Source organism: Glossina fuscipes, unplaced genomic scaffold (assembly GCF_014805625.2).
Source record: "Glossina fuscipes isolate IAEA_lab_2018 unplaced genomic scaffold, Yale_Gfus_2 180, whole genome shotgun sequence".
Lineage (NCBI taxonomy): Eukaryota > Metazoa > Arthropoda > Insecta > Diptera > Glossinidae > Glossina > Glossina fuscipes.
The window spans coordinates 599,837-613,079 of record NW_023998523.1 but is presented as its reverse complement, the minus strand read 5'-3'; the positions used below and the strand labels follow the sequence as shown (position 1 = coordinate 613,079).

Here is a 13,243-nt window from a genome sequence, read left to right as displayed (position 1 = left end):
TCATACCGATAGGCCAAAAAGTAGACCAAAGGCATTATAACTATAACTAAGTTACAATTTCATGCTGACCGTGAATACATATATTTTATCACGTCGTAAAATACGCGTGGAAGCATGAATACTTCTTCTAAGCAGCGGGTGCTCTTTCCTTTAATGCAGAAGCCATTGTGTTCGGTTCTCTGAAGCGGAGAGAAAAAGAAGCCGTTGAGAAAGGGGGAAAGCGGGGGAGAGCAATGGACAGGGAGAGACAGAGAGAGAGAGAGAGAGAGAGAGAGAGAGAGAGAGAGAGAGTAAGCTATCTTTAAATATGAATTCTAAAGGCGTCGCGATACCTACTTTGCACTACGTACTTTTGTTTTTCTTTCTTCTCATTCGTTTAACGTATAGTATTATTACGTAGAAAGTAATCATTAAAAATATTTTCTATAGCCATCAGGAAATTAGTCGATATTTTGAATAGGTATTTCAAGGAAGTCTTAAGACATCATACAATATATTCTTAAGATAACATAAAGATCTCGCGACTATTGACGAATCCACAGCTTTGACATTGTTTTAGTGACGCTACTTTTGTTTTCATAAAACAGTGGAAATAATCGGAATTTCGTGGGCAGCGTCCCTAAGGCAGTTGTGATTTGTAACCTAGTGGACGAAATGGAAGTAGTTTTGAACTTTTTATTGAATCTATATCGAGATTTTGCGTTGCGGCTATGAATATATTCAAAGTAAGGGTTACTTTCCACTCGTTCTTCATGGCTCTTACATATGGGTGTCTCCGGATTTGAACTAATCCGTGTCTTCTGAAGATCAGGGAGAAATTGACGGTACTAAATTTGAGTGCATATTCCAAAGCGAATAAAGTGGGTCTTAGACTTAGGTCGGAACCTAGGGATCTGCGTAAAAGCGTGTACGATGAGAAGAGTACATATTGGCGTCAGCGTTGTGCTATTGGTGAAGGTAAGATGAGTACGAAATTTTGCTTTTCTTTGCTGAAATGAAAAGTTTGGTCAACTGCAACACTGTAACACGCAAAGGAGGTTTAGCAAATGCTAACGGATAGCTTAGGTCCCACTTTCAGTTACCGAAGATTCGATAGCTGGAAAGTTTCCCACAAAGTAGTAAAACTTTAAAAGATGTCACAATAAATAACGAAAAGATTTGAGATCATTATAAACTTTGTTCATGGATAGGGGAGTAAGTGCGTGGCTCTAATTTCATATCATTTGTTTACTCACCTCTTTATACGCGAATCTCTATTGAAATGTAGCTAACACGAAGTCAACTCGTATGGGTTGGTGAACGACCAAGAAAGACTTACCAAAAAAAAAGGATATGGAGCTTGAAGGGCGCACACGCCTTTCGCAAGTATCCTTCCTGACGCGTAGAAAGCCGTAAATTATTGGGGTTTGGAAAATAAACATTGCTGCCAAGTAACTTATCTCTACATTGCCAAACCGAGTCCGTCTCCAGAATTACGAAACATTATATGCCATCAGTATATTTGCTCCTAATCAAAGAAAGTTTCGCGAATCGTAGGAATGTTGAAGCTACGGGTACATGGACGAGAGCAATATATCTTTCAGGGACGGACTGTCACGGCACCCAGATCCCGAGAAAAAACGCCATTTGGCAAAATTTATAGAAAGGTACGTGGACGTTCGCCGCCACATTAACTTATTGGCATTGGGTGTTCCAAAATATAATGATACTTTAACATCAGTTTTGCCGTTGCAAAATTCTACTGGACTTATTATCGATCACTTTCAGCAATAGAGACGTACCACGGAAAATAGTATGAGAAGAACGGATTTGTGCAGGCCTATTTCGCTTTCATTTTTTGGTACATTTCTAATCGAGCGACGTTCGCATATTGTATATTAAACAAATAGTGCTTAGATTTACATAGCATGTTATGCTGAAAGTGTTGCATGTGCAAGACACAGTTCCAACAAGCAAGTGATCGATTTTCGAATTCACCTAAAGCCGAATATAATTTCTTTCTTGTAACTTCTCCGCTTTGCTTTGCTTTGTTTTGCAATACTTTAATCACGTATAACACATTCTAAGCTAAAGAAATTCTAATCTCTAATAGAGAAATTACTTCATAAATGTACAGAACGTGTGTGCATATGGGAAGGTATGCATTCGCCTGCCTTGCAACGTCAATATTTATGTATAATCATAAAGTAAGCAATTTATTAAAAAAAAGTAAATAAATAAATCCATGAAAAATGTAGGAAAACTCATAACTATAGTAAAAGAGTAAAGGTGATGAAGTAATCAGTGGATTAGACATAATAATTAACCGAATATTGCAAAAATTTGTCTGCAAATTGTTCTCGATTTAAAATGAATGGTGAATACAATAGATCTATTGAAAGGAATGTATGACGTAGACAGCATTACGTTCAGCTTTGATCGCGTTGGAAAGGCCGTCTACAATTAACTTTTTTTATACAGTGTAGCTCGTACTGAGAAAAACTGAGTTCCTTAAAATGTGTCTTTGCTGTCCTCCACTCTCTTCAACCAAATATAAGGTAAAAAAATTGGAAAGTATTTTATTAACCGTGGGTAGGTTAATTAGGCAGATTTTTAACTTAGTATTTTTACATCTTCAGACCACTATATCTACTGAAAAGAGGCTGGTAGATCAAAGCTAAATAAAACAATTTGAGTAACGAGAAAGATACCAATGTTATCGATTTTGAAAACAGATGTGTTGGTTGGTTTAACGTGGGCACGTACCTTGTCGGTTTAACCCCACGGTGGCCGATGACACACGGGTTAACTTAGCGTAACCGGCGCCCTCCACAGAGTTAGACAATCCCTATAAGCTAGGGGCCTAAACTACACTAGAGCATCCAGATATTTTTATTGTGTATGGGTCGATAAACGCACTCCGGTAAATGTTAAGGCGTATCATTACCTCTAATTATTCGCTTTTGGAATTATAGAAGCCAGACGCACCATGATACCACCCAAAGCGCCATACCCAGCATTCAGTACTAACACAGTTACCAGCTGGTTTAGTGCTTCTTCCAGTGTACCCCTAAGCTATCTTTAAGAAAACTTGTCGCCAAGTTATGGATAGTTCAAGCCTTAAACTTTTCTTCGCCGTTCAAGACCGTTACCAGGGATCCTCACAAGGAGGTGAGAGCCTCGACACATCTATGCTCTCTCAAAAGCATAGTTTATCACCCCAGAAGTGATCTCACACAAAGCTGAACTTTGGGAGTCTCCTTTGACAGATTTAGCCCAATTTCAAGAACAACCCGCGTGCAGAAACTGCCAATGTTTCTGACATTTTTATGTCCAATCGCGGGGAATAAACAGGCGGGCAAGAAGCCCGAACGGCGAATATGTCTTCATGGATTCAAAATTTAACGTTGATTAACAATATTACACATATAGATTTTATAGGGTCTCCGAAGCCTCTTAGCGGATGTTACAAACATTTTGATGCAAGAACATATTCTCGATACAGCGTAGCGTTGGCTGAACGAAGTCGATTTCATTCCTTTTCCGTTCAACGACTGGAGGATTATTTACGCGTGCGAATATGCTACAAATTTTTATCATTGTATTTATAGTAATTTGTAAGGAACAAGCAAGAAACCGATTTTTTTTTTGCCTTTGAAAAAAGAGGCCCACATTGTACTGCGGGCGTGGTGTTTGTATAACTTGGACCATTCTCCATGCCAACTTGCGTGCAAGAGCTTCCAATATTTCTACCAAATTTAAACTCGATGTGGGGTCTCTGAAACCCGCTTCTGGGCGTCGCAAACGTTTGGATGTGTTGCTTAGAAATCCCTGGACATGTTTCACAACTTTAAAAAATTGTGTAGTATGAGGAACTTGTAAATGTTATCGCAAAAAACCATGCAAGAAAGTAATAAATAAATCCATATCACATACTTTTAAAACAAAATCCATTCATTTCTAGTACAAAAAACAAATTAAAAGTAGAGCACAGTGAAAATTTATTCCATAAGTACGTACAACATATACAAATTAAAATTAAAGTTACGGATAAAATCCAATTTTCCAAGTATTCATCACTACTTAATAACAAGCATGCATGTTTATTACGAACTGCATCAAAAATGCTATCATCAGTAGATATGCCAGATAATTCTGGCACAACTGCCGGATTTGGTTCAAATAAAGAATTTCTCGCCTTATTAATTTTTTGTTGTTATAAAGTCTGTTGGTAGTATCACGATCATTTTTTTTCTTTTGTTTCTCAAGTTGCTTAATATAATCCTTGATATCCAAGATTCTTTAAGATACTATCAAAGTTTAAATTAAAAAAAAATATTTTTTTTTTTCGATTAATATTAGAGCAAAAAATTTATATAAAAGGGAGTGTATTTTCAAGCTCTCGCGAATTAAATCAGTAGAAATTCACCTTCGACTGTTGCTGTATACATAACTTTCTGTAAGACGCTGTCAAAATTGGAATTGGAAAAAAAACGTCCGTCCGTCATTCATATAGGAACAACAAATTTATGCAAAAAAATACATTGGTGGACCGCGTTATATTAAAATCGTGTAAAAAAGAGAAGAAGAGAGAATGAATAGAGAAAGCTATCAAACTGAATTGTCTTGTACACCGGCATGCTTCCAAATGCACTATGTTTCGGTAACCCTAAAACAACGATATTTAAATAATTTCCACAATACTGAGTTTAATCAAAGACCACCGAACTTTTATCCCGATGGATTTCTCTATGCAGCCAGTAAAATAGCAGCCGTTCTTTTTAAGTAAGCCGGTGAATCATCTTATTAACCTATAATAATGAAAGTAATCATAAATCTAATTTTCAATAGCTTACTACTTTTTAGACAAAATTTGATATTTTACTGGTTAAAACCGCTCTATTCTTATAGCAAAATAATATAAAAATACGAAGATTGGTCTCATATTCTTGTCAAATTCTTCCATCATAACTTTTGCCTTTTGCTGATAAAACTCATTCGAAAACGCCCCCAAGTTGTTTTCAAAAATTATCGCTTTTTAAACTTTTAGTGTTTAGATGGTAGTCAAAGTGTTTAGTTTAAAACCTCTACTTAATACTTAAAAAAAAAAAAAATTATATAAAAATCAATTTAAAAAAGAAATTAAGGAATTTTAAAAATATTCCTTTTTCGGGAAGTGCAATTAAAAATGAATAATTATGGCAGACTAAAAAGTTTAACAGGAACAATTTTGCTGATAATCATTAACTTACCCGGTGGCATTGCTTTAGTTAATTCGTAGGTTTTACTTATCAATTGCTTTTCAGAGTGCATTGCGAGAGGGTTTTTAAACTTCCGTTGTTTCAGACCCAAAATCATTATCAAGGACGGCAATCTGATTTTCGAATCTGGTTTAGATCGTAACATAAGTTTTCGTCTGTCGGGCAGGTCGCGTTTAAATATAAACGATGACTACGATTTATTGGATTTATTAATACAAAATAAGAAGGGGCGTACATCAACCGCTTTGGGGGAAGGTAATGAAGAATGGACGGAGGATGAGGAGGCCATTCTTAAGCAATTAACTTCGGAAATGGACTCAGTGAAAAGAAGAGTTTTTGGACCCAATGGATTGCAGTATCGTTTCTTTTTATTGCAAAATCGTACACGCGTAGCTCAGCAATTATTGCGGCTTTATAATAATCGTTTGCAGCAAGCAGAAAACCGATTCAAAATTCTGCAAGAAAGGCTGGAAAAAAAGGCATGCCTAAGTAATCCTTGTGAAAATGGTGGATCATGCTTTAATATTTTTGACGGGTTTATGTGTAAATGCCCGAAGAGTTTCGAGGTGAATTTCAATAAAATTACTCTTATTAGAAAGCGACTTAAGAGACGTAAAACGCTTACATTATCTAAAATGTTGTTTGTAACGTTTTATGTGTGCAGGGTCCGACGTGCAATCAAGATGTCAATGAGTGCGCTTTATATGCAGGCACTGATTTAGGCTGCCAGAATGAAGCTCAATGTGTCAATCAATTCGGCTCATACAGTTGTATTTGTCGGCCCGGTTGGTATGGCATACACTGCACTCAACGTAAAGGTGACTGCATGCAATCCTCAAACTGGGAACTATGTGGACATGGCATTTGCGTCAATAGTAATGACACTTTTGGCTACAAATGCATTTGCGATCAAGGTTGGCGCACTAATGGACTTATTCCCGCTTGTACAGTAGATGTGGATGAGTGTGCTGTCGGTCATACAGCATGTTCGACAAAATGCATTAATTTGCCTGGATCCTTTACTTGTGCTCCTTGTGCAGCTGGTTTAACGGGCAACGGTATTAATTGTCGGGATTTGAATGAATGCGCTGAAAACAATGGTGGCTGTAGTCTGAATCCAAGAGTTCACTGCATTAATTCCTATGTAAGTGCAAAACCTTTGTTACTTTTTTAAAGGTATATGAAATATCCCTTTTAGGGTTCCTATCATTGCGATGAATGTCCGCTAGGTTGGTTGGGTGACGGCCGCACTTGTACACGCGCTTCTTCGAATTCTGATTTTGCTGGATCTGGGCCATCCACTTCAGGAGCAATTGGTGCTGTAGCCAGTTGCACATCCAATAATGTTTGTCATCCTTCAGCTACCTGCAATGAAATTTCGAATACTGTTGTTTGCAGTTGTCCTCCAGGCATGATAGGCAGCGGCATTGGTGTAAATGGTTGCGTACGTGGTTCTAATAAAAATTGCTTAAATCAACCCTGCAAGGTAGTCCATTGAGTCTATCTAATTTAAATTAAAGCGCTGTACAATTGTTGGTTTGCGCTTTTTCAGAACGGTGGGACTTGTTTAGATAGCGGCAATGGTTATGTTTGTCTATGTCCTTTGGGTTTTGTGCAACCGAACTGCACAGCCATTTCTAACGCTTGTGTGCCAAATCCTTGCCTTAATGGGGGACGTTGTATAGCAAAACTAGGAGAACATTACCAATGCCAATGCACACCTGGCTACACTGGAAAGCGTTGTGAAAGCCGCTTTAATCGCTGCGGCGGTGTCTTAGCCGATCCTGTGGGACGGCTAACTTATCCTACAGGCTCTCCGTATGAGCATAATGTACAGTGCGCTTGGATTATAAGAACCTCTGAGACACTGGTATTAAATGTAACATTTAACCTGTTTGAGCTGGAAGACAGTACTGACTGTAGATATGACTGGCTACAAATTAATGATGGTCGTACTGCAGCTGACCAGATCATTGGACGCTTTTGTGGTTCACATAAACCTAATGGCGGTAACATTATATCGTCTACTAATAATTTATATTTGTGGTTTAAATCAGATAATTCGACGGCCGCTCAAGGCTTCGACTTGGAGTGGCAATCGATACCGCCCCAATGTGGTGGTGTTTTTACAGTTACAACGCACGGCACTTTATCTACTCCAGGTTCGCCGGGTAACTATCCGAAAAATCGTGATTGTCGTTGGCACTTGAAAGCTCCCTATAACAAACGTTTGAAACTGACTTTCTTCAGTTTGAATATCGAAAAGCATGATAGCTGCAATTACGATTACGTAGAGGTAAGTTGAAATTTAAGATCTGTAGTTGCTGAACTTTTTCCGAAAGTGGAAGCAATATTTTAATGCCCTCCTTTATGACCGTAGTTTATTTGCATTCATAGTTTTGCGAACGTAATTTTACGTTCCCCTCGTTTAATATAAATCAGGTTAAAGTGCCCCATTTTGCAAGAACAGTGGAGTCTATCATTACGAAGTTTCATGTCGATTATGAATATTTTTCACAAATACTACACAATACTGATTTAAAGATTAAAAAAAAAAAATGGAATTCAGTGTAACTTGCTTGGTTCGCTCCTTGATTGGATTTTCGCAAAGCATTTTGGCATAATATCATCCACGTTATCTTTCGGTTTTAATTCTGATCAATATTGATGTAATTAACTTGCGTTTAATTGTATTGTTTTATAATTTCATTGTATTCCCAGATAAAAGATGCTATCTCAGGCCATAACTTGGAAAAGTATTGCAACTCTTCACATCCTCAACCGTTGTTATTGCCCACTAACGAAGTTAATATACACTTCCATTCTGATAATGTCGGCTCAGATACGGGCTTTCAAATTTACTACTCAACCGAAGAACGTATACCGGGATGTGGAGGCGTTTACACTTTAGCTGAAGGGCAAATACAAGCACCGGTTTTAATAGAAGATTCGATTGCTTGTGAATATGAAATCAAAGTTCCGACTAGAGAGTCGGTCATTTTAAACTTTGAGAAATTCCAAATGGCCCCTGATGACTGTATTAAGGTATATCTGGTTTCAATTTTTAAGTTATACTCAAAATTTTATTTTGATGCACTTTTTCTCTTAGATTTATGGTGTTAACTCTGAGACACGAGAGCAATCACTTCAAGCAAAATATTGCGGAGACTATGAGGGACGGCTGCCTGTAGTAGAAATCAATTTTAATGACGTTTTAGTAACGTTTTACGGCCAAAGTGGAGCAGCATTTAAATTAAATTATCGCTCACGTAGGACATTTTCAAGTAAAACATGTTCCTATCTTTTGTAAATCCTCGCTTTGTTTCTTTCTTCCAGCTTGCTCATTTACGTTTAACTCCGAAGAAGATTTTATATATTCACCCAACTATCCCAATATAACTAAGGAAATTAATTTTTGCACTTACAAAATTAACACCGAACCCAATACCGTGATTTCCCTTTACGTGACCGATTTCGATTTGAAAGATTCCACTTTAGACGACAAAGGTTGCGTTTACACTTTCTTAGTGGTTCGTAAAGTTTGCAAGAACCTCTGTTTCAATTCCTGAGTAAATTTTTAATTCACATAGATCGAAGACACTATGGGAAAAAGTCCTTGGGAACCTTATTGCAACGAAAAAACCCCAGCCCGGGATTTCGTTTCAAAATACAATTTTTTGGAGTTGCTTTTTCGTAGTAGCTTAACGTCTTCGGGTCGCGGTTTCAAGATCAAATATAAAGCGATACCCATGGGCAACAAAAATTGTGGCGGTGTCTACACAAGGCCGGGTTATACGATACGTCTGCCTACTGACGAGGAGGGCTTGTATATGCACGATATGGAATGCTATTGGATTATAAGGGCACCATTGAATAAATACATCTTTCTAGATTGGAAATCATTTAAATTGGAGGAGTCGAGTGATTGCAATTACGATTATGTAGAGGTTTATGATAACTATGCGAATGCGAAAAATAGTCAGCCGTTGGGAAGGTGAGAGAATGATCAGGAACTAATTTCGATTTTAGCGAAAAAAATATCATTTTTTTACAAAAAGTAATTTCCCATTCCGCTCAACCGCAGCGTCAACATGTCACGCCTTAAGTACATATATATATAGAGTGGTTTTTTTTTCCTTGATTCGTTCGTAGAAATATATAGCTTACGATGCTTCGTCTCACACGATTTTTCTTTTATTTTGGTGACAAAATACTAAAAACTATACTTTGTTTTAAACTGCGGACATACCACTGACTCGAGCTTTATCCTGTATACTGTCTATCCTGTACCACACATGTGCAGTAGGCGATATAAATCATACGTAATTCTTATCAATGGGTACTCGCCAAAAGCACTTTCCTGCTGATCTAATACTTTGCATTTTCCTTTATACAATTTTAAATATTGTTTGTGTTTACGTCAAGGTACTGCGATGCTCATCCCCCTGATCCGATGTTAACACATTCGCGTACAATTACTATAAAATTCGTTTCCGATGCCTTTGACGCTATGGAAGGTTTTGAATTGAATTACGAGTTCGTTGACGTCGTGAATTCATGTGGCGGTCACATACATTCGTCTGGTGGTAAAATTAATTCACCAACCTGGCCTCTGAACTACACTGAAAATCTAGATTGCCATTGGATTCTCAATACACCGCCCGGTACGCAACTGGAGTTAAATATTGAAATATTTGACTTGGAGTATACTAAGGATTGCAGTCATGATTGGTTAGATATAAGGTAAGGAACCTTTCAAAACAAGCCTGTTGGGCTTTCACAGAACGCAGTTACGAATTGAACAACTATTGACGTTAATTTCAAAAGTCTTCTTTCTGCCCTTAATCAGACAACAACATAATACTACCATATGTAATAACGTCTGTACGCATCATCGTTTAGCTGTGGTTGTTCATATTTGGCTTCCGTCTAAATGGACATATCCTGCTTCCACATCTTACTTCTAAACGATAACGATTTATCTATGAATGGGTCTGAGTGGCACCTCAAAGAATAAAATTGCATTACTACCTCTAAGAATAAAGTTGCTTTACTAAGAAGAGGACTTTAGAAATGTGAAAAATCCAAGGCTTTTACGACCAACTACAGCAAACGACTAAACCGTCGTCGGGTTTTTGCTTGAGTATCTCTCTGATAGAATCCGTGTGGATTTTTTATTGAAAAATGACCCTTAAACTAGATTAGAACGTTTTAGCTTATGCTGACATGTAGAAAAATAAGGCGTTTTCGCGAACTATACATTTATGTTCTGTGAATTCTTGCCTATAAATAAAGTATATAGCGGATGACTTCACTACAATACAAGAAAAATACATCGTTGTGCATTCCAGGGCGGTACTAATAATTCGTTTATTTTTCTAGGAATGGAGGCTCTAACCAATCCACATTAATAGGACACTTTTGTGGCAATATCTCTAGCGTACCACGTAATATACCTTCTTTTACCAATCAAATGTATTTGCATTTCCACACCGATTCGTTTGTAAACTTACGGGGATTCCAATTGCGTTGGAAAGTTTTTTCGAACGGATGTGGTGGTAACTTGAAAGCCAAAACTGGTGTTATTACTTCACCTTTCTATCCGAAGTCCTATCCCAACGAAGCAGATTGTGAATGGCGTATTCATGTTCCTGCCGGCTCTGTAATAGAGTTCACCATCGAAGATTTCGCTTTAGAGAGTTCATCCAGTTGCCACTATGATGTATTGGAACTGTATGACGGTTCCAGTATGTCTCACAATTTGCTGGTCTCATTATGCGATGATGCCTCTTCTCGCGTATACGTGACTACACGCAACGAAGCCTTGGTGCGTTTTGTATCAGATGACTCAAATCGAGAAAGAGGTTTTGTCCTGTCTTTTAAAGCCAATTGTTCAATTATTTTGACTAACGTATTTGGTGTAATCGAAAGTCCTAACTATGGCGAGGCTCTGAATCGAGATGATGAAGACATTAACTGCACGTGGACGATCAAAGCACCCAAAGGAAACCGAGTACATTTAGAATTTTCGCACTTTTTCAGTTTGGAAGATAAGCATTCTGTTAGTATCCAAGACGGCAATCAAACGTATCAAATCAGGGAAATGTATCATAATTTCAATTCTTCATCTGATACTTTAATTTTGAAACAAACCAACAATTTGGTCAGCTTCCAATTAGAATATATAATGGTGGGATGCATAAAAACTTTTCACGAAATGAGTGCGAACTTTACATCGCCACAGTATCCGAAGCCTTACGATAATAACTTGGAGTGTTTATGGGAAATATTTACTAGCCCAGGTCAAGGCATAGAAGTAACGATCGCAAAATTAGATGTGGAAGACTCAGTTAACTGCACTAAAGACGCTCTACTGATTACGTCTCATCCTAAAAATCCCAATGTCAAAGAGAGACACTGCGGCCATCATATTAACTTAATTATCACCAGTGCCACTCATTACTTACTAATTAAATTTTATAGCGATGATAAAGGAAATGGCAAAGGATTTACCGCCAGTTACAAAATCATAAAAACTTGTAAGTCAATCTGGTACCAAATTTAACATTAATTTATTATAAAAAGAAAAATTTTGCTCTTAGCATGTGGTGGCGTTTTATCTAGTAAAAATGGCATAATCACTTCACCCCACTATCCCAATAATTATCCTCAGAATTCCGATTGTGAGTGGTCTTTAACCGTGTCGCCCCTTCATTCAATTGTTTTGACGATAATCGAGCTGGATATAGAAGACTTTTCCAGTTGCAGTATGGATTATGTGGATGCTAGCGAGACGTTGGATGATGCGGTAGAACCGTCGCAACTTTTTAAACTTTGCGGCACGTTGGAAACGAAAAACGTAACGACTTGGCGTAGTTCAACAAACTCTGTTACTGTACGATTTCATACTGATGACACAATTACCAGTAAAGGATTCAAGTTAAGCTATCATGAGGTTTGCACACGACGATAGCATTTCTTAGCTTTGTTATACTTTGAATGGCAATACTTGCAGGATTGCGGTGGACGGGTTATTCTAGAAGACGAAGGAAACTGGGCTACAAAAGAGATAAGTGTCGTAAAACATGCAGACGTTAATCAAACTTGTCAATGGCAATTGGAAGCGAAAGATCTAAGTGAACATGTAGCCCTCTCTATAACGCATGTAGACTTGAATCCCACATGGTCTCGAGAGTACCGCACAGAAGGCGAATGCTTGAATAAGGGAGCTGTAGTTTATGATGGCCCTTCTGATACGGGGCCGGAGAAAGCAAGGTTTTGCAAAGTTCATCCTCCTTATTTAGTATCCAACGGTCATGCTTTAACACTTACGGTACCATTAAGTATAATAAGTGAATTCGAAGCTACTGTAGCGAAGCTATCTAGTATCTGTGGTTTCACTGTCACGATCTTTCAACGTTCACTCACAGGAAAGTTTTCTTCTCCTTATTATCCATCATCATACCCTGTCAGTATGCAATGTTTTTGGGATATAAATGCCAGTGCCGGTAATCAGGTAGTATTAGTAATAGAATCTATGGATATAGAAGAGTCAGAAAGCTGCAACAACGATTACGTAGAAGTAAGGCGTAATGATTGGACTACGACGCCACTAGGAGTATTTTGTGGTAGCGAAGCACCTGGCCCTATAGGACCCGCCGAAATTTTATTGGTAACATTTAACAGCGACAGTAACGAAGTCGTGGGAAAGGGTTTTATAGCTTCTTATAATTACGGTACGTTGGGTAATCGGTTCATTTAGAGGAAAATTTTAACCATCATTGTATTATTTACACAGTCATGCATAATGAAATAAACGGTACTAATGGTGTAATTGAATCACCTGGCTATCCCACGAAATTCCACAGTGACGAGAAATATAGCTGGCGTATAACAGTGGATAAAAATTACGTCATTTTACTAAATATAAAATATATCCTTGATGAAGATATTCCTTATATAAAGGTAAAGTCTTTTATCCAATTTTTTATGATTCTTTTTAT

At 37.7% G+C, this 13,243-nt stretch overlaps 2 protein-coding genes across 4 annotated transcripts in view; one reads left to right on the top strand and one right to left on the bottom strand.

Moving 5' to 3' along the window:
• The window catches only part of LOC119641829, a 209,699-nt gene that overhangs the window by 95,722 nt on the left and 100,734 nt on the right, over positions 1 to 13,243 (bottom strand). The gene's annotated exons all lie outside the window — the stretch shown is intronic.
• LOC119641820 (cubilin homolog) overlaps positions 5,048 to 13,243 on the top strand; it is a 60,026-nt gene continuing 51,830 nt past the window's right edge. The window contains exons 1-14 of the mRNA XM_038040684.1: positions 5,048 to 5,256; positions 5,326 to 5,806; positions 5,905 to 6,384; positions 6,439 to 6,726; positions 6,793 to 7,536; positions 7,962 to 8,285; positions 8,350 to 8,509; positions 8,577 to 8,770; positions 8,831 to 9,234; positions 9,666 to 9,983; positions 10,623 to 11,779; positions 11,843 to 12,195; positions 12,256 to 12,976; positions 13,039 to 13,205. Of these exons, the coding sequence (XP_037896612.1) occupies positions 5,168 to 5,256; positions 5,326 to 5,806; positions 5,905 to 6,384; positions 6,439 to 6,726; positions 6,793 to 7,536; positions 7,962 to 8,285; positions 8,350 to 8,509; positions 8,577 to 8,770; positions 8,831 to 9,234; positions 9,666 to 9,983; positions 10,623 to 11,779; positions 11,843 to 12,195; positions 12,256 to 12,976; positions 13,039 to 13,205 (5,880 nt within the window). The 5' untranslated portion in view covers positions 5,048 to 5,167. The remainder of the gene's footprint in view (positions 5,257 to 5,325; positions 5,807 to 5,904; positions 6,385 to 6,438; positions 6,727 to 6,792; positions 7,537 to 7,961; positions 8,286 to 8,349; positions 8,510 to 8,576; positions 8,771 to 8,830; positions 9,235 to 9,665; positions 9,984 to 10,622; positions 11,780 to 11,842; positions 12,196 to 12,255; positions 12,977 to 13,038; positions 13,206 to 13,243) is intronic.